Here is a 21,032-nt window from a genome sequence, read left to right as displayed (position 1 = left end):
TCACTAGTAATTATATTACAGATACTGAAAGCGAGTCAAATGTACACTACCAACTGGATATGATGTACAGTATTTATCTTTGTGTATGTTTTAGCTATACAAGAGATGTGCTCCAGGGCAGGTTCGATTGGCGGCATCCAGAGAATGTGTATCACCTTCCCTTTACTCCTGTAATGTAACATGTGGACCAGATGGAGGAACTCTGGATGTGGAGATGGGCATGTGAATAACACTTTTTGTGTTTCACTCCATAGTCTGTAAAAGTGTTGTCATTTCCATAAAAATGCTTGTCGTGACTTTCCAATGCGGTATTGTTTTCGTTACCTGTTTTCCCCAGCTGCCATTGTCAGCGATACGTGTCTGCTGAGGAGCTGTGCGACACTTCTTGCCTCTCCAAAATGCCTCAACTCTCAGCCCATGTCGCTCCGGATGGACAGTTGCTCCTCAGCGTCAAAGAAAAAGACAGCACAGTCTGGGTCAAAGTAAGATTTGGAATGATGGTCTTGGTACAATTTACTGATTATAACTAATTGCTACTATTTGATATTACTATGTGGACCTTTGTTCTGGTGTACCTTGAATTTACCTTGAATTTCTGGGTAGAGTGCGTTTGTCTGTCTGGATGAATTTTTTGAGTGTCTCTCAATAAAACATGACAAATACTGCTGGCCCAAAATGAAAATATTTTTTTACTCTAATGGGATTTTTATGTAGCAAAGCTGTCCTTGGTTTTCCAATTTTCAACACAAGCAAAACAAAAACAGCTAGCTTTCATAAGTGAAAGTTAATAGTTTTTTTTTTTCGGTTTATGATGTTGATATTTAGTCTTACATCAGTGGTTCTTATTGGACCTTTTTTTTAATTTTTTTTCCCCTTCAGACTTTAGTGGATGTTTTAGGACCAGACCCCCGTGCAAAGAACATTGGCAAAGTCCATTTGGTTCAGTTTGATGCTCAAGGAGTGTTTGGTTGGATTCCCAAACAAAGAGAAGACATTGAAATATTTCTTTCCGGTGATTTAACTTTCCAATAACAATCATCTATTTTCAATGTAATAACATTTTTAAAAATGGAAAAATTACTGACTTCATTTATCTGTTCTTAGAATCAATAGATGTCTTTGCTCCCACACGGAAAAAGAGAACCACAGGTGATAATGAAGACGACTTGCCTGTCCTTCCTCGTATTCCAAATCCAGTCGCTTGTCTGTCCACTGGTGACATGCTCATTTTCCATCTAACCATTAACCACACAGGTAAATCTTTAATTTAATTTTATTTTGTTTTGACTGTACTAATTCATTGGGTAACCATTAACCACAGTAACTATTAACCACACAGGCAACTATTTTATTTCATTTTATTTTATTTTGACTGTACTAATTCATTGGCTACCAATAAGATCGCAATCTCAGCCACTTCCCCTTCTACGAGAAAGACCACTTGTTCAACAGTAATCCCAGCTGGGACTTTGGGGTCTTCAGACGTGTGCAAACACTCATCAAGCAGTCAAATCTGAATAACACATGGTAAGTCCCTGCCGGAATAACTTCAGAGTACAGGACTTCAATATTTCCGATCATCATGCTGTTGGATCTCCTGTCAGGTTTGCCCATACGTTTTGGGAAGCGGGAAAATATGTATTCCTGGACAGCGCTGTACCAGATTGGAGTTTGGTGGTAGTGGTGAGTGAGGATGGGACAGAATGTGACCCGCGGGCCCCGGCCTTCCAGGCCATGACCCCGGCACAGCTTATCAGGTGTGGAGTCATCAAGAAACACCGACTAAACCTTCTACCAGATTGGGGGACAATCGCAGGTCAGTATCCAACTCTGCTGTTTTTTGGTCACATAATCGTCCAACGTGACATCCACACTCTGTTCAGGCCTCCTGAGTCTGCTCTTTGTGGTTGTCGTGGTCGTAACCACAACAGTTGTGGTTCTTTGGCCCAGCAACGCCAAGCTGGTCTCCCAGTGGAAGACAAAGCCCAAATGGCGCAGCCTCGGAGAACCCCTGCGTCCTGCGGACTGTCCGTGCAGTGAAGACAGGTACATTATGCCATTTTAAGAAAAGCTACAGATTCCCTATTTGTATTACTTTTATTTGTGTCCTCTTTAGTCTCGCTGGCTCTCCAGGTAGTCGAGGTGTCGGAGAGGGCGCGGAGGCTGAGGAGCCAACTATCTCCAAAGGTGGTAAGCTCGCATTTAAATGTCGGCGAAATGTGATCTATACTGAGTAGGAAGCTGAATGGATCTTGAAAATAAATTTGTCGCACACATTTGTAACTGTCTCTGAACATTGCGAAATATTATAATCCTGTAAAAAAAACAAAAAAAACCTTATGCTAGATGTTGTCATAGCAAGGCTAAAACAAATGTAATGAAGGCCGCAAGGCACTACCAGTTCAGTAACCTCGTATCGACTCGAGCTTCAAGTTTCCTCATTGTGTTCTTTTGTATTATTCATGCAGTTTTATAGCATATTTTAGTGTCCGCCGGCTGCATTAAAAGTCCACAGAGCGTGACCGGCCAACATTTAAGAGCTCCCACCCCTATTTGATTGATGATAAGAGAACACAACGGCCATTATCACATTGAACTGTGCTAGTATTACTATCTCTCCGTTACCCTTTGTGATTTTAATTGTGTAGTTATTATTCGTTACATGCGCCATCTCGTCCTGTCAAAGTCGAGAGTTATTACGCGGGCGCAGATAAGGTGAATCGAGTCGTGATAAGCGCTGTTCCGACGTAGGAATGGTATCAGGGCGCTGCGATTTGGAGGAGTTTAACGTCAAGACGTTGTACGACAAACTGGAAGATCAAAACCTTCACGTGGCTTCGCAGTTGGCGCGGCATCGCAAAGATACGCAGGAGTTTTACCGGAACATTCATCAACAGGTGGATGCCCTACAGGTGAGATGAGCAAACACTTTCAGATACTTTGACAATGTCAAGCCTGTCTGGTGTTCTCAAGTGATACTTGCTTTTGGTTTTTTTTTTAAGAATGTGTTTGAGAAGATGGATGGTAAAAAGCTGCATATCCTAAAACAACTGTTAGCATCTCAAAATGCTATGAAGGATAACCCGTATAACAAGACTGTTAAAAACACCAATGATGAAGGTAAGAAAACAAATTCTAGTCATGTAAAATACATTATATTTTGATGAATGTATTTTTTTAAAATTTTGATTAATTTCTTTTTTATGTTCATTTTGCTAAAATAAATAGATTTTTTTAATCTCATTTAATCTCTGGTATTTACCAGTTGGTGAATCCGCAGCACTACTGGAAGCTGTTCTCAGATCTGTGGAGACACTCTTATGTAAGATGAACCAAGAGACTTGGCAGACCCAGGATCAAACCTTTCACTTACACAGCCACAGTCAGGAACATGAACGACAGGCTCAGAACAGTACCGAGACGACACTGGTACAACATCCCATAGTTCAATTTGAACCTTTAACTTAATTACTGAGAAACTCATTCATAAAAGTACTGATTCCTAATATTCATATCTAGGTTTCACCTATAGATTTGACCCAAATGGAAGCACTTTGCCATGATGCAAGTAAGTAACAAACCTTCAAAGTAGTTGATTAATAGTATTTCTTTTTTTTTCTTGCAGTTAATTTATCTCAGCTCACATCACAACAAAGAGCAAATTTGCAGTGTATGCATAATGTTTCAATAAAAATGGATCAAATCTACCGTAAAAGTCAACTTAAAATAAAAAGAATTAAATTGTGTATTTTTATGTATTTATTTGACTTGAAGGTCCCCTACCTTAATGAGTTGGGTATATAAATGACAGCTATGTTTGAACACAAATGGTGCAGCAACATATGTACACAGACAACATAATAATATTCAAACCCATTTTTTCTCTGCCATCTGCAAAAAAAAAAGACTAATACTTAGAAATATGGCAAAGAAATTGTGTTCAATAAATGCTTCATTTTTTTGGTACGATTTTCTTCTTCCGTCAATTACAATTTCTTTTCTTAGTGCATTCAAATACGACTGCCCCTTGTCTCAGTGATGTGGATCTCGCCAAACTAGTCAGCATATCTCCCTTGTACAAGACCCTGCAAGAGATCCACCAATCCCTCCAGAATCCCACCCCATCTCATCCCATTCAATCTTTCCCCAATGGTAAACAAACACTCAAATCCCCCAAAGCAACCAACCGGTTCTCAAAAATCCCCAAATAAACTCTAATTTCCTCTGCTTCCACAGTAATTTGCCATACATCCCAAGAAAACCCCAAAGTGCAACTCATTCCAACCGCGCTGGACAGCCTCTCTCCTCCGCATTCGGCCGTTTTCCTATTTGGCTGCCGGGTGATGGAGCTGCTTGAGAAAAGCCTCCCGTTGCCCTCTTCTGTGCTTCTCACGCTAACCAAGTCTCTCCCACTTTTGCCAGCGTGCTCCGATAATTGCCTGCTGGCACATTGCAGGGGGGACTTTTATTTTGACGCCGGCCATCAAGTTCTTTATCTGTCCGAGGCTAAACTCGAGCACGTGGGACAGTTTATCGCCACCATTCTTCAATCCATGGTGCACGTAGCGTCAGGTGATGGTAAAGATAAACTGAAAAGTCAGTTAATCGCCTTTGGAAGCCGTTTATTTCTCTATTCCCAAACCACATTTTAAATGTATTTTTCTATTTCTGAACTTTATTTTACTTGACAAAAAAAAAAAATCATGTCTCGTTTTTTATTTTTTTTCAATCCAGGAAACAATGCCCAGAGCTTCATGCAGGCTCTTCATGATGCAATCTCAGCTTTAAGTCTTCAACTATTCAGCCTATCTTTCAAACAGAGCACAGCAGAGGTTCGTATTTGATGTTTTAATGTCACGACTGATACCATATGGCGTCATTTGACTCAATGAATTTCTCTAGCCCCAGGGTGCACTAAGTGAAGAATTTATCAACATCAGAGTTCCCAAAGGAGTGCATTTCACTGATCTATTAGACGCAAGGTGAGCTAATAAAAAAGTGGAGTCGAATTTCCACATTTATTTCACGCAATGAATTTTCTCCTTTCAGAGCGGAGAAGTACAATCATCCTATGTTAGAGCAGCTTTTTGCAAATCTCTCATTAAGTACAACTGAGGAGACACAGACAGGTAAGAGCCTCCACACAAAAGAAGAAAAAAAAAAGTGCATATTTAAATTTGAGTGCATGACCACACTTAAATAATTATTGTTGTGCTGACGCGGGCATACTTGTCCTCTTCATTTGTTTCAATGAGAATATATGATCACAACCTAAAGCAGCAATTATATAGGAGTTTGGAACATAATGTTGATTTTGTAAAAGTGTTTCCATCAGCACAAAAGTGTCCTGCTGTTATTAGTCAAACAAACCAAGCGTCTCCGCCTCCACACCTCTGGGCTTCCGCAAGCCTCACAGCAGGCAGAGGTGTCAACTTTTCAGCCGCTGTACTTTCAAACAAATACCTTAATTATACCCCCTGGGAAATTGCTTAGTATTGCAATCACGGGGAAATTTATTAAGATCACCAATTGAGTCGGTCGGTCATAAACATATAAATAGTTCATATTCATATTGTTCACAAATCAGTTTGTTTTAGAGTTCGGGGACCGTTTACCTTGTAAACAACACACGTGTGCATTGGACCGTAAAACAATTTACAACGGATCTGAAATGATAGAAAACAGCTTTAAGAAGACGAAATGGAAAAAAAATCATTCATGAGCTTGCATGGTTGATATCTTTTCATCAACAAAGAATATGCATTGATTGTGAAAACCACACTCGTCCAATTATTTATATATCTTTATTATAGTTATCAAATGATGCATGAATCCATAGACACCAATATGCTTATAAATAAATAAATTTTTAGAAAAGTTGTTTCCCGATTGGTGATTTTAAAACAAGACATCCCTGAAACATTTTGACCGTCTACACAGCACTAGCTTAAATATTCAGGAATTAAAAACGTCAACCCTAAAAAAATAATTGAAAAAATAAAATGGTCCTTGTCAAGCACCGCTCTCATCATGGCAAAGACAGTGAGAAAAAAAAATCTGCAATCTCCCCACATGAATAATGATAATGGGCTCATTCAAACAAATAAACGCGTCCATTTGCAAATGGAAAGTGCGACCCCATTTGATATTTGGATGAGGAAATGACCCTGAAGTCACACTCCTTGCTTCGGCTTAAAGACTTCTAGTTCCAGGTGAATGGTCCAATATCTTGCGCGGCAAAACATAATGTGCTTTTTGTAGAATTCAATCAAACATTGACCAAAAATCACTGTTATGCCTTCCCACGTTGCATTTTATGCCCTTTTTTTTGTGCAGTTTTACCAACAAATGAGACTCCAATGGAGGTATGTGTGGCACAAAATAATCTTCATTCTCTTAGCCCGTTAAAAAAAAAAAGCTGCTTTTCAAGGCGTCCTGTGTGGAAGAGGAGATAGATCGTATGAACGAAGCCTTCTTGGAAATCAGCAGGCAGCTGCAGAGCAGAGGTCACGTGAGCAAGACAGAAAAGGGGGAAGAAGACCAGTCTGTGGTAAGAAGCTGTTGCTAGAAAGTGTTTGTTTCCCCGACTCATTTTTAAATAAATATAAAACACTGATTACATTATCAACCAACACAAGAAATCACATCATGAGTAACACGCTGGGTGATTTTGTCCCATACCAGAGGTCAGTTCTGCCAAGCTTGAGCCGTAATAGAACACTCCTGCTGGATTTGAAGAGACGCTACATATCTCAGCGCCTTGATGAGCTCCAAATCACATTGGAGCGCATCGGGCGGCAGGGACCAGGCAGCGTGTCCAGCGCCGAGACGCACGAGTGCAGCGGCGCAACTCAGCGGGCGCCTCCGGAAAGCTACGCTGGCACGGAACATTTGTGATTCCTCCTGCGGTATTCCAGCTGGCCGCGCTCGAGGCCAGCAACCGGCGGAGGCAGAGGTCTTGATAAGAGTGACCTTGATAGTCACGTATCAGCACAATAGAGTTGAAACTTTGATACGCTACTGGGCTGACAGATACCACAGAGTCCAAACGTGCTGCATCGTTCAAATCACAGTTTAGAATATAAACACGAAAGCATGTGATGACCTTGTGAGCCCAAATTTTTATGCGGCTGCTTAAAGAAGTAAACACTGGTTGTTTAGATTTTTCAGAAATTTATTGTCCACACCTGTCACCATTTTTTTTTTACAATTTGGGATTTGTCATTTTTTTTATTGTTTTACGAACCTCCTGAGGTTTATTTATTTATTTATTTATTTATTATAATTTCTTCATTACCTAATATAATCAAATTGATACATGATTATCATGGGTTATATTTACCGCTACCCAATCAATTCCCTCTGCACTGCCACCTCAGGTTTCTAACACTCCAGTTGACATGTTAGACAGACCGTTCGTTAGCACACTCTAATTAAGACAATAAACTTCATCCGACTAGACACGAAAAGAGCCCCGCGCCTCTGTGTAATGGCCGATGACCAGCATGTGTTCATGTATAATTCATAATTCATCTCCTTGTTGAAAAGAATCCTCAATGGCACCAATATGTTATCCAAGTACAGTATATTTAGCCATTCCGATGACACGTTCCCTGGACGGCTTCTTATAATAGAACAAAAGGTGTCTATGTGCCAAATCACAAGGTCAGACCGAGCTAGTCTTCACTTATTATCAGTATGTGTTTGTCGCTCAGTGCCAAGTCGACCCCCTGAGTGGAAACTGGCCCGAGCCTGGGGCTGTGTGTGTGTGTGTCTTATCAATCAGATTAGTTGCAGTGTGGCAGTGAGGTGTTTGCATCAGCAATGCATCAGCACATCCACACTTTGCTGAAATGGAGCTTAGTGTGTGCGTCAAGCTTTTGTTGTGTAGTATTCTAGAAACTATGCTTGTTCTATTTAGTTAGACACACAGGATAGTTATTTTTAGATGCTAGCGCTCACAAGAAGCATGTGTATGTCTTTTTGGTTTTGTATTTATGTATTAGGGCCACGCTAACAAATCACGATGAATTAGACTAGAAATATTTATTTTAAATTAAACGTTTAGGTTCAGAGGCCTAATGCAAAACCGTTCATCCAGAATAATGTACTCTGAGGATTTTAAATATTAAAATGTATTATCAACTAATTTGGAGAAACTATTCGAATTCTCCTAGCGAAGGCCTCTTCTGCTGGTCACCATGGCGCCGCATGGCTGTTGCTATGGTTTCCGTATCACCAGGATATGGCTCAAAGCAAACCTGTCTTATTTAGGGCTCCCCTTCGTTTCCCAGAGTGCCACTGCTTCCTCTAATCTAACCCGAGAGTGGTTTCTTCTCACTTAAAGATGAGGGCTAAAAATAGACAACAAGCATCCCCAATATTTTTTTCTGCTTCTAAACCTCCCATCATCTCAAACTATTATCTGACAGACTCAACGATTCGTTCCTAACATTGCACCCCCTGAGAATACTTCACCGTCGCTTCATCTTCCCTCTCGCTGTGTTGTGTCACACAGTTGACAGATTATCACGTTAAACACCACTTTAATCCACATCTGCTGTCTCTGAGTCATCGAGGATAAAAGGGAGACTGTTCTTTAGTATATAAACATGCATTAGGTATTGAATCATCATTGTCTGTACGTGCCTGATGAGAACACCGCACAATTACAGGCCACATTATTTTCCACACCTAATGTAATTAAATTCAATCATACTTACCATTTTCCCACAAATAGTGCCTATATTTACCGAAGCAAAAATGAGCAGAAATGTATATTCGGAGGTACCAAACAATGTTACGGGTATGTTACAATATGTAACGCTTGTAACTGGACACCAATTTCAGGGAAACATGCAAAATGTTCAAAATGATAACAATAGAATATGTTTAATTGAATTGATTTGAATTTATGGAACAATAAAACCACATCGAATATTTTGATATTTACTACATTCCCATGATGTCTGAGTGATTGAGAGCACCATCGGCACTTAAGAGGTATTGACCCAGCTGACGTCACGCTTGGTGATCTAGTCAATAGAAAGCATCACTTTTCAGTTCGAATACCATTTTAACAATGCGTCCATTTGTTGTGCTATATTTAGTGAAACTATTCCACTCTGCTGTTGTGCAACCCGTCTGCCCGCTCATGCAAACAGCTGACTTAAAGGCGACGCAATGTGTGTGCATGATGCACATTTACGTACGGTGGAGGTGGGAGTCTCGCGCATGCGCCTCAGTGCCCATGAGCGACTACTGGAAAACAAAAGGGAGTGGGAAAGAGAGAGACAGGCGAATGTCTCAAATCATCCTTTAATGGCGCAAATAGATTTGAAACGACTTGAAGCGTCGTTGCTATTTTTCGAGTGCTGAAGAGAGAAGTGGAGTCATTGCTTTTCGTCTCGTGGATTACAAATCTGAGAGTGAATCCACAGGTCCTTCGCTTTTTCTGCTCCCCGTCTCGTTGATTTTGAAAACGATGTCAGCGCGTCAGGTGAGCACGTTTCAACTAACGAATGGAGGCAATGATGAAGTTAATTAGTTACGATATGTATGGAATCTCGATTGCATGGATTTGTATTAAAGTCCGAGCCTCGCTTCTGAATGAAGTCTATTTATTTATTTTGTAGTTCCTGCCATAAAGTTGAAGTTTGTGATTGACTGACAGTCTCGTGGACGGAGGTGAGCTGCGCGCGCACCCTGGCCGAGGAGTGGCGCTGTCCTGGGTCCTGAACTCCCATTGAGAACTCTGAACTCCTGACCTCGTTAAGTGTGGAAGATCCAAAAAGTCAATCTTCAGCAGTACCTACAGAGAAAGTTGAATATGCAAACTCCAGCCAGAGTTCATCTACAAATTGTGGTCCTTTTGCTTTTTGGGGGTGAGTTTAAATCATTTGTTTGCTTAGTTGTGTTTATGTGTAGATTAGCTGTAGTCCTTTTAACGGTTACATCTGAATGAAGTTCAAAGCTTGTCCGATGACACCATTAATAGGCAAATCTTTTTGGCTTGAATTTTGATTTTTAGCATTTTTCTCGATAAAGATTGGGTACCCCAAATGATTACTTTGGTTAATAAAATAACTAAACCTAAAATTACTCAAATATTTTCAACAAAATTAAAAGGCAAAGATAACAGTAATGTAATAAATGTACCTTCACTTAGCCATTTTCAGCAGTAAAAATGTTATATTTTCATCTATAATGAATTTGCTAACTTCATTTGATAACTTCACAGGCCTTAAAACAGACCTGTGTTTATTCAGATTGGGTACTGAACTCAAGCTTCAGTTTAATCCCATTCAAATTCTCACTTTAATTGACCACTTTCGGTCGTCCCCTGAACTGCCACAGAAATGATGGAATCAATGTTGTCACAGTCTGCCTGTGGGGCAAAGGGGGGGTGGGGGTGGGGGCTTTGGTTATATAAGTAGAACGTTACCCAGTCACACTAGAGACATCCATGTGGCCAGCTGGCAGGCTGCTGCTGCTGCCACGCTTCACTTAGAAGACATCCATCTTTGTCTTTTATAATCTCTTTTATTCTTCTCAGTGCATCCTTCCCACTTGGTCCTGTCTCCTATAATTTGACTGTCACATTTTTTTCCCCCCTTCTCCTCCCATACCTCCCACTCGATTGTCCTTCCCCTTAAAGCAAATACTAATGTGCAGAGGCCATCATTAGTGCTCACTGGCCTGGATGAGCTTGGATTTGTGATCAAGTACTGAGAGGCAAACCTTTTCCCAGTGCTCGCAGAGCTGTAAAATTGAGTGGACGTCACTTTAATGCTTACTGAGCTTTGCCATTTGCTCCAAATTGGATTCGGTGTAGACTGAAAGGCTGCAAGGAATCGATCATAGGCAAGACTGGACCATTATGTTGTGATACTTTATCTTACTAATAAATTATTAGAAGAAACACAATATATGTAATTTTACACTATTTTATTTACAAAGCTGGAATGCTAAAAATTGTCTCAATGTCCAAAAATCCATGGGGCTGACTTTCCACAAGCTGTGATTCATTTCCTTTTGTTTGTGTGTTGTTAGCAGATAAGCTAATCATATGCTCTTCTTCCATCGCAGTGCACCTGAGCCAGCCAGTGTGCGTAGACCTCCCCTCGGGGACGGAAGCGGTTCTGGGAAAGATGATGAAGTTGACGTGTATCTCTTGTATGAAACGTGAGGAGGTGAAAGCCAAGACCCATGTGGATTGGTATTACATCACCAAGAAGGAAGAAGGTGTCACACCTGACAAAACCCTCGTAAGATCTTCCACCCAGTCCAGTATTACATATCCAAGTGATGATTATAAAACAAGAGCATCTTACTTCTTCGGCCCTCCTTAGATATACAAGTATGAGGGAGACTTTCCGATGGAGATGGATGGACCGTTCAAGGGCCGGCTGTTGTGGAACGGCAGCCAGGACCTGCAAGACCTCTCCATCAGCATCGTCAATGTCACCTACAATGACAGCGGCATCTATGAGTGCCATGTGCTTCGCCAGTTCGAGTTTGACTCCTTCACTCCGTCATCTTATGTTTTGAAGAACATCACGCTCAACGTGAAGGAGGAAGGTGGGATTAATTGCCAGACACAAGAATGTGATGGCTCAAAATCTGATTTGTGGGTTCATTTTGAAACCGGCATTCAGATTTTTCATTATTTTCAATTAATTTCGGTTTGAGTTGAGCTTTTTAAATTCACTTTTAATTAGCATTTATGTATTTGTTTGTTTGTTTAATTGCAGTTTTAGTGTTTTAATATATATTTGCGGTATTTGTCAAATGCAACATATGTGATTTAAATTGATAAAAATAAAAAAAAAGGTTATTTTCAATATACGTATTATGGCTAGTGTGAGTGAATTTTATAAATGCAAGATGTTTGTCTTTTAAAAGCATTTTTTTCCATTCATTATTTTTTATTTTAATTTAGTTAATTCAAGTAATATTAAGGTTGACATCCCCGCAAAAGCGCAAGTATTTGTTTGTATTTGTCTTTGATGGCAGCTGTTTTCTCAGAATGCTTTTTTTTAATGAGCAGCCTCAACTTGATTATCTCGGACTAATAACTAGCCTCTAAATTATTTACGTCACGTTTCAGAACCGGGTTACTTTTTTAGAACCACATTAGTGTAGGTAGCCAAAAAGCTAGCAAAGTACAGAAGAGCCATGCAAATTTGCCAGTGGAGACAGGGCTAAATGTCAAGCAGAGTAGAGTAGATAACGTCGCTTAAATGAGCCTTGCGCTTGGCTTGCATCCAGGGGAGGATGTACCCAAACTCTGCTGGGATAGACTCTAATGAAGATAAGTGCAATTGAAAATGATTGGCTAGTACGCTTTCAAGTTCCAATTAAAAATTTCCTTACGAGACGACTTTTTTTTTTATCACCAAAGTCAGTGACCTATTCTATCATGCCTAAAAAGGCAAAACCAGAAACTAAATCATCATGACCATAGTGTACACCCTCTCTGTGTTCTGAAGGATTAATTGTGTGTTTTGTTTTGTCTTGTCTGCCCTTTTGTCTGCTTTCTTTTCGCAAGGGGTAATGTATTCTGCTTCCTGCATCTTTGACTTGCATTTGAATGCTTCCATGACGCCATTCGTTTACAATACATACACTCGCCGTCACCGATGCCAACATTGTTTCCCCGATTTAGTGTGTTAGGTTTATCGTTTGAAAAATGAACAGAATGTTTAAGTTGAATTTATCTTAAATTATTTTTGCTATTTTGGAACAGTTTTTCTTCATGGCACCACCTTCCATTGCTTATGTTTAGTATATATATATATAGTATAGTATATAGTATATATAGGTAATTAATCGAAGCATTTTCCTTCATATCCCACTTCTGTGTTATCAAATGCCACGAAGAATCCCCCGTGTTCTGCACATAATGACGACCCGGTTTTATGTTCCACTAATGATGTTCATTGTTGTCAAATGGATTATATAGCTCAGTGCAAATGTGTGCGTGTGTTTGCGCCAGTGTGTACTTTGCCATGCAAGGGATTATATGACTATAATAGAGCTATTTGCCGAGGCTGCAGATTCACATCGCTTTGTGGAATTTGGCACCTTGTATTCAGTTACACCATTATTTACCATAGCGAGTTTAAAAAGTTGGATTAATGACAGATATTTAAGGTGTAATGTGCTTTACATTGCTTCTCTTATCACATACATGACCTTAAAATATTCCCCATGCCTGAAAGACACGGTGATTTTACACAATTCATCTTATTTCATATTTTGAAGGCTAACTTGTGGAGGTATTTATGTTGTTGTTGTTGTATTGGAGTGTTTTTTAACCATCAAAAATGAAGATTATTCAAATCTCCACAAGTCGTCTTTACCTTCACAGGTTGTATTGTTTGTAGCACAAGTGATACAAGACATGTTTTTAAAAAAGTCTGCTTTTGAAAATGTAACATAGTCTATGTAAAGGCAGAATTTTTTTTTATACATCTCTTGTATTGATTTCCATTACATTGTGCAGGTGTGCCGAATAAATTAGCCACTGAGTGGAGTACCTATTATATTGAAAACAATGCTCAAAAGCATGTCTTCTTTATGATGCCCCGATTTGTTTATTGTGGGTTGCGCACATCCTCCTCAAATCTGTGAATAAAAAGTACCGCTTGATTCGCAATAGAAAACAACCCAAAGGTATTGAATAAAACATGTTTGTGTGCTCTCGCAGCCAGCCTGGACGCCACAGCCCTCTACTCGGAGATCATGATGTACTTGCTGCTGGTCTTCTTGACCTTTTGGCTGTTGGTCGAGATGGTTTACTGCTACCGCAAGATCTCCAAGTCTGACGAGCTGGTGCAGGACACAGGGTGAGTCCCACTGGGATGAATGACAAGTAGTGAGTGAGATAGGAGCGACGCATTCGGGCTTAGTTTAAAAGACGGTGATCAAGTTGGGTTATTTGGAGCGTTTGATAATGTTTTGATAGTGTTTTCATGTCAGCCAATGTTGCTTTGTAAAGAACATGTTTGTTCCTGGTTATCCAAATCGTCTTTCCGGATTGAAATGAATGGGAATGCCATTAAACCGTTCCAGGATCACCTCAAAAACGTTTCTTACATCCCGTCCATCTATATGTGATCAGAAATTGACATTGAAATAGAATTACGTGAAAATAATTTGTTTTTTTCTTAGAACGGACAGGAAGACATAAATAACGTAAATGGACAAAAAAGAACTAATAGGATTACAATCACCCGTTTGACAGAGTACCCGCTCCGGGACTCAATGAAGGTGGTTGCTCATATTGCAACATGATACGTAGGTGTTGTCACTGCTGCCTGACTTTCGGCGGATTGCATCAGTCATTTCAAACACTTGGAAAGTGAAGAATTTTCAAGAAAGAGAGACCATAGAGAACCTGACAGAGCTGACGAGAAAACAGCCAGACAGATGGACAGCAAAGTAATCGAGTCCGCTTCACATCTGTTTGTTGCCCCCCGTCTAACAGTAACCCATCTTTTTACAAGACATATCAGACGGCGCCACATAAATCTCTGCGGAATGCTCTTTTTTTTATTGTTGGAAGCGCCATCTTTGCGTCGCCGCTCTGTCAGAGACCGAGCATTTGCGTCACCTTGTCAGCGCTTACAAAAACCCAAAGGCACCTGTGTAGTCGGCTCCCGCTAGACGGCCATTGTGTTGACGGGGGCCCGTTGATCCAGACCGACGGCAGTTAAACAAGCAATTTATTTGTGCAACGGAACAATTGTAACAAATAGATGCGAGCCTGTTTTGTTTTTTAACTACAATTAAGGCCTTTGGCAGACAATGCGACAATGTGCATTTCCTGTTTCCACAATAGTGACGATCCACAGAATGAAGTGCATAGAATCCCCAAAAGCAGTCAGGTGCTTTATAAACCAAAAGTCAACCCAAACCTTTTCTTTCCAATAACATCTTCCATGTGCCCCCCCCCCCCCCATTACCGATCTAAACAAAGCTTCACAAATTGAGAAGATTGTCTTCTGCTTTGCCAGGTATTGAAGGACCATGACGGGAAAATAACGATCGGCGCTCCCAGAGTCCTGCCAAGCGAATCTCTCACCCCCCCAACGCGATGCCGTTTTCCTGTGAAGAGCCACAAATGTCAGTTTCTTACCTTTCTACGCTAAACTCAAGTGCCCACGCCAGTAAAACAAGTTGAGATGTCGAATGTCACGTGGAAAAAGTCGGCTGCACTTCATGTGAACTCGGGCCTCTTATTCATACCGCTTAGTGCCTCTGTCATGTAGACCCTTTAGAAATCAGTACAATCAAGTCAACACACTTTTATTGCTACTCAGCGTTTTATTTATTGCCTGTAGTTCTCTGGATTTTATTCAACAATATTTTATAAGATTATACTGAGAGGCTGATTTTATTAGTATTGGCTAATACCTTTGTAAGAAGAATTACATTGCTTTTTTTTTTATTGTTATGACATGCATTACCGCTATAAAGAACAAATATATGACTATTATCTTTTCTCTGCTGTATTTCTCTAGCTTTTTAGTTCTTCCTCTTATTCTCTCTGTATAAATCTTTAATACATATGAAGAAGTGAGATCTTAAAAGGCACTGCTTTGCCAGTTGCTGCTGATGTTTGACATTCAGTGAAGGCTTTATCACTACTTTATAATATTTTGGATACATTTTGCACTTAATGTCATTTGGCGCTGCACCTGTTCTGCAAATGTTTGAGTAAATTCCAAATCTGTCGTCAATTGTGATTGGAAACCATATACACGATGTGGCTTTTTTTTTTTGCGGTTATAAAAGTACGTAGTTGTGACAACAGCTTCAATAAAATAGCAAGCCTAGCGGTACTAAGCTACCATTAGCATGCTAACACTACATTTTTCTCATACTATTGTCAGGTCAGACATTTGGCATGTTTGCTGTCATGGATTTGCGTGATAAAATGTGTTTCATTTTTAATTACAGTCTGCAAGTGAGTCAGCAGAAAATATCTGCTTTTTTCCCCGGGAAGGAAAAACAACATAGCTGAGTTAGTCGGCGGCCATGTTTTTTTCATACTGTGTTTCAGATGTTTCGCCGTACATGGTGTTAACTTTTAACTTTATAGCTGTTGTGGTGCTTTTCAAGTACGCTGGCTCAACACAACACTGCACAATAAGCCCTCACTAAAGCTTTCGACTTTACAAAAAGGAAACAAAAGCTTGCAGGATAGTGAACTGAAAAGAAAGTACAAAGAGGTTAAAATGCAGGAAATGTAGGTTGCTCTGTTCCAAAGCCCATGAGCAGCTGTTGTCATGGCGACCAAGCTATACCTTTATCAAGGCGTAATCACGTGACTAAAGTGTCCTCCAAAACTCCCGAGGTCAGATAATATATAGTCCGGGCGGTGAACTGGTAATATCACTGGTGCGAACTTTATCCATCCATCAGCTTCATATAAATTGGTTATTGATTGCGCAACACATCTCGTAAAGCGGTAGTTCAGAGTCCTCGTCTGTCCTTTTTCTCCCGACATGCTTCTTCCCTTTCGTGTTGCCGTTTATATCCCCGAGGATACAGCCCGGTAATGTGGCCCACATACGTACCAAAATACATTTGGATTAAAGCAGACGGCCTCTGCTGCTGGCAAATATTTGAAGTCCTATCACATCAGCCACTCAGACAGGCCATGACTATAAACACCTTCATTTGGATACTTTTTTCCCCCCCCTCATGTAATCACGCCACATGTGCCTGAATCGATATCACACTGAGAAAAAAAGCGAAAGGCCATAAAGATAACCTAGAGCTAAAAAAAAAAAAATCACATCTTCATGTGACACCTGCCCATCCACGAAGGGTCTTTGTCTCCCTCTAGTGTAAAGTGACATCAAATATGTCATCAAAAACTTGTGATGGTTCTTCAGTCATCACTGAATGCTCATTTCACGTTTGCCGCCATTGATTTATCGAGTCCCGCCTCTTCGGGGGCCACGTTGATAAGACACACGGTCCGGGATGTCGCAGCCGAGATGATGCGGAATGTTGTCTGCGGCCAGATGCGCCTTAGTGGATCAATAGTCACTTTCCCGGAGCTGGCGTCTAGCGTTTGTAGCATTTAAGTGTTATGATAGACTTATTGATAAAATGCAAAGTGTGTCAATATGATGCTTTGGTTTGCTTCGTCTGGCTAGGATGTAACTTGTTAACCACTTCTTCTGCAAATCAAAGTCTGACTAAATTTAGTTTTTTTTTGTGACTCAGTAATATCTGTATTCACTTCAGTATGTTACTCCTGACATGCCATGTATTTATCTTTATATATTTGGGTTTATTTCTTGATTTATTTTTCCGCACTTGATTTTTAGTCTTTCTGTTCCTTTTAATGCCGTTTGAAAGAAAGAAATTGGCCACTAGGGGCAGTATAAAACAGTCATGTACCACAAAGCTATCAGAAGGCACAGTTAAGTGCTCATTTTAAATTGACAAGTAATTCTGTTTGTCTTGCGTGAGGGGAAATCTTGAATGATGTCCCCGATGCCTCACTGAAACATCTTTAACAATTAATCAAAGCCCCGCCCCCCTTCATTAGAGTTCGAAAACCTTCCCACCTATAGAACATCCAGATCCAAAGCAGTGGCAATGCTTGATGATAACATTCTACCACTGGAACACACGGTGACATTTTCCAAAGGTGTCGTTGATTGAACTTCATAATTGTCTCTGAGTGAACTCCAGTCGAGTGCTTTTCCAAGCGTGACCTCATTTATTATGTACAGTACACGGATCAGTTAACCTCCTTAAAAAGGTAGCGGTTGTTATCACTCTCACTTTTCCTACTCTTGCAACGTATTTGCGGCTTGATTTAAAATTTGTATTCACACCGTCATGCTCGACTTTAGCATTTTGAGATAGTGAGACTAGAGCAGCAAGTTGATTATGTAAGTGAGGGTCGATCGGCGGGTTTGCAGTTATAAGTCGCTGACTGTATTTTTTGGGGGCCGATTGTTCAGTTCAGTCGCGTTCAGCCTTAGGCGCGGCATTAGTAGATAACCGATTGTATTACTTTCTATTCTGTATCCTAATCATACATCTTTGCACATTCTATGCCTCTATAAAGGGCATTGCTGTTATTACGTTGATTTGCAAAAAGAAAAAAAAAAGTTAATTAATTCTTGGAATATGTAGATTTATCTTTAAACGGTTCTCTGGACATAGAACACCAAAGTGATGACTTTGCATGGATTTCAAATTATGTAAGAAGCTTATTTGGAAGGCCGGCCAATTTCGAAGTGTGACAAATGGTTGTGTCATAGTTTGATGAAGGCTAAATATCTTGTGCACATCAGTCCAAATGCTATTTTCCTGTGGCTAATTGTCATCTCCAATCGGCTTCTTCTTCCCCGCTAAACAAAGGGAATGAGTGTTTTTTAAAATATTACATTTTTCGACGAGTTAAGCGCGTGATTTAAATACAATTATTTCTTCATATCTCCCCTTGTTCTTTTGACTCATGCATTATTCAGAGTCGCTTTGTGATGGAATCACAATCCAGCTAGCACAACAACACATCGCTGGTGTTTTTATTTTTTTATTTTTTTTATTTTTCAAAGACCCGTCCTCCGCTTTAACTTTGAAGCAGCTCCACGGGACTTTTGCAAAGACACAATGTATGCAATTATTCTAGAGTGTTCTGAAGAATATTAAATGACATCTGATAAAGGTGTCACTTGACATCATTTGCATACAAGTACAAGGAGGTGAAAAACACTAAAACAAAGCTTGTAGAACAAAAGCGACGCCATCATGTATTTTTTATTGTGTTATTTGCAAATCGGGGCTCCGAGCAACACTTTCTTCCAAAGGCCTACAAACATTTGATCATGTGACTATATTTCCCAATCTAAATCTGTTTTAAATTATTTATAATCATCATCGCACACCAAAGTGCACCCAAAGCCGTGCTTCTTATCCAAACAGGACAAAAAAAAAAAAAAAGAAAGAACCCCCCTTCAACCACGGGCCAAGCTCAGCTCCCTCCTGGGTTCGCATCTCCCACCTTTCTAATCCACGCTCTCTTGCATTTCAAACAAGAGGCATCTTTGATTAGCAAAACAAAGAGCATGCCTTAAATAAAAAGAGCATTTACAAGTCAGACTGCGCTCTCATTTGCGAATGAGGGTGAAGCTGGCGCCACGCACGGCACAATGACGCGCTCGCTCTATTGTTAGTGAAATGAACACCTGGCTGCCAGGCAAGTGTTAAACCGCACCTGATGCACTGCACACAATAAGATGACACAGTGCACAACATGGCATTGGATTCATACCGGCCTCTGCACACACCCGGTCTTTTTTTTTTTTTTCCATTCGCAAGGAGGTCGTTGATTAGAGCAACGTTTATCATACCGGTCGCGGCACGGTTTCCTGTGGGAAGGGGGAAGGTGATGAAGAAACATCGCTGAGATTGATGACAGCGGTAGTGGCGCTCTGTGGATCTCTAATAAGCATCCTGTGGAGATCTGAAAGGAAACGAAAAGGGAGCTTTTGCCAGATTTTTGAAAAGCTTCACTGCTTTTGCGCAGCAGCCAAGGTGGCAGATGGTTGATCATATTTTGATATTTGCTGGCTTTAAATGTAATCCCGCACTTATAAGTGAGTGCATGTATAAGGTTTGAAATGCTAATATAGCACTGTTTTAGTCTTAGTCCACCACGAGCATGATTTAAACAAAGAAATGAAACTTCTTTGCTTGTAGAGTTTAAAAACTGATGAGCAAGGTAGAGTCCAATTTCAACAATGAATTCTTTGAAGAAGCCAAAACTTCCCGCCGGAAAAAAACCCTCTGGGATCAATTAAACCAAAGGAAACGCTTTGAGCGCAGTTTTGATCCTTTAGTTATTTGAAATCCCAGATTATTTTTGTGAGTACTTTGTAATATTTGCATACATAATACCACATCTTAAATTTGTTCCGATTAAGCCTTCAAGCTGACAGAGATGAATGCGAGTATTGTCTGTGGCTTAACTGATCGTTTGGAGAGGTGTGTAATGACCACACTAGATCGATAGCAAAACAACAGCCAGGACAATGCTCTTTTTTTTTTTGCGGGGCCACTGGTGGGAAAGGCTGATTTGCTGGTCAAAGGCCTGTAAACAAAAGGCGCTCTGAACAAAGGAGCTACTTTTTGTTTTTAAAATAATAGACGGTAAAGGTAGCCTGGAGAGAAAATCATTTCATCCTTCCAACAAACGTCAATGTCCATCCCCTTGAGACTATGATGCGGAATCTATGGACGTATTAATTATCATTGATCATGCTGAAACATATTGAAATATTTGAACATTATATTATTATTATTATTATCAAATTAATTGATAACTGAATTAATTACATACATATTATATACATATATTTAGAAATATATTTATTTAAATATATTTAAATATATTTCTTTGAATTCACATGACTGTTTATTGCTTAAATGTAGTAGTTCATCGTAGTTCTGATAGCGTGGTACAAGTAGTACATTAAAACATCACAAAAAGTAAAGTACATTTAAGGTACAGTTCAGTTGTATTTAACTTTTAATTATGGTGCACAGTCATTTTTACTAAGTCAGTAACATTATAGTGGGAAAATGTTGAAAAAAAGAGGCGATAAAAAGAGTGACATTTATGACTATCACTAAGACCTGAAAGTGGTCTCCAAAGACGTAGACCTCGTAGTTGAACCCAGACTGTCGCCACAAGCGTCCCATTCCCGTCAACAGGGTGTCGCACCTCTCCGCAGTGCAGATGAAATTTACTTCACCCGGTGAATTTGATCTGCACTGCGCCATAAAAAATCATTTAATCAAGTGAATTTGATCTCACTTGAGCTGAATCTCGTCGACTATTGTGCAGCACCGTGAGATAGACAAATATTTTATTTGCATTGAAAAGCGGGCCTTGACTGGCGAGCACTGAATGACACTGAAAGTGGAACCAGTTAACTTGAATGTAAACCATAAAAACAACCAAAAAAAATGTTTGAGTGTGACACATAGCAGCG

At 40.0% G+C, this 21,032-nt stretch overlaps 2 protein-coding genes across 4 annotated transcripts in view; both read left to right on the top strand.

The window, feature by feature from the left end:
• The window catches only part of LOC147054323 (uncharacterized), a 38,265-nt gene extending 30,781 nt beyond the window's left edge, over positions 1-7,484 (top strand). The window contains 20 exon segments of the mRNA XM_085916396.1: positions 95-222; positions 338-482; positions 880-1,012; positions 1,105-1,254; positions 1,401-1,527; positions 1,605-1,816; positions 1,884-2,046; positions 2,117-2,190; positions 2,752-2,912; positions 3,003-3,120; positions 3,266-3,429; positions 3,520-3,568; positions 4,006-4,152; positions 4,237-4,572; positions 4,735-4,832; positions 4,909-4,982; positions 5,050-5,129; positions 6,337-6,365; positions 6,431-6,550; positions 6,685-7,484. Of these exon segments, the coding sequence (XP_085772522.1) occupies positions 95-222; positions 338-482; positions 880-1,012; positions 1,105-1,254; positions 1,401-1,527; positions 1,605-1,816; positions 1,884-2,046; positions 2,117-2,190; positions 2,752-2,912; positions 3,003-3,120; positions 3,266-3,429; positions 3,520-3,568; positions 4,006-4,152; positions 4,237-4,572; positions 4,735-4,832; positions 4,909-4,982; positions 5,050-5,129; positions 6,337-6,365; positions 6,431-6,550; positions 6,685-6,897 (2,721 nt within the window). The 3' untranslated portion in view covers positions 6,898-7,484.
• A 1,741-nt stretch (positions 7,485-9,225) lies between these two features.
• On the top strand, positions 9,226-15,768 carry scn3b (sodium channel, voltage-gated, type III, beta). 3 transcript variants are annotated; one of them, XR_015066676.1, is made up of 6 exons: positions 9,226-9,499; positions 9,674-9,884; positions 11,089-11,267; positions 11,352-11,580; positions 13,716-13,850; positions 15,021-15,768. XR_015066676.1 is itself a non-coding variant. In XM_085916401.1 (6 exons), exons 2-6 carry the CDS (start codon positions 9,830-9,832, stop codon positions 15,025-15,027), a joined length of 609 nt encoding a protein of 202 aa, XP_085772527.1. In that variant the 5' UTR covers positions 9,228-9,499; positions 9,674-9,829; the 3' UTR covers positions 15,028-15,764. The 3 variants fall into 3 exon arrangements, 2 of the variants coding, with proteins under 2 accessions (XP_085772527.1, XP_085772528.1); XM_085916401.1 differs by having other exon boundaries at positions 9,228-9,499; positions 13,712-13,850; positions 15,021-15,764; XM_085916402.1 differs by having other exon boundaries at positions 9,228-9,499; positions 9,636-9,884; positions 13,712-13,850; positions 15,021-15,764.
• The last annotated feature ends 5,264 nt before the right edge of the window (positions 15,769-21,032 follow it).

This window comes from Syngnathus leptorhynchus, chromosome 7 (assembly GCF_054491065.1).
Source record: "Syngnathus leptorhynchus isolate UIUO chromosome 7, UIUO_Slep, whole genome shotgun sequence".
Classification (NCBI taxonomy): domain Eukaryota; kingdom Metazoa; phylum Chordata; class Actinopteri; order Syngnathiformes; family Syngnathidae; genus Syngnathus; species Syngnathus leptorhynchus.
This window is presented reverse-complemented; position numbering and strand designations above follow the sequence as displayed.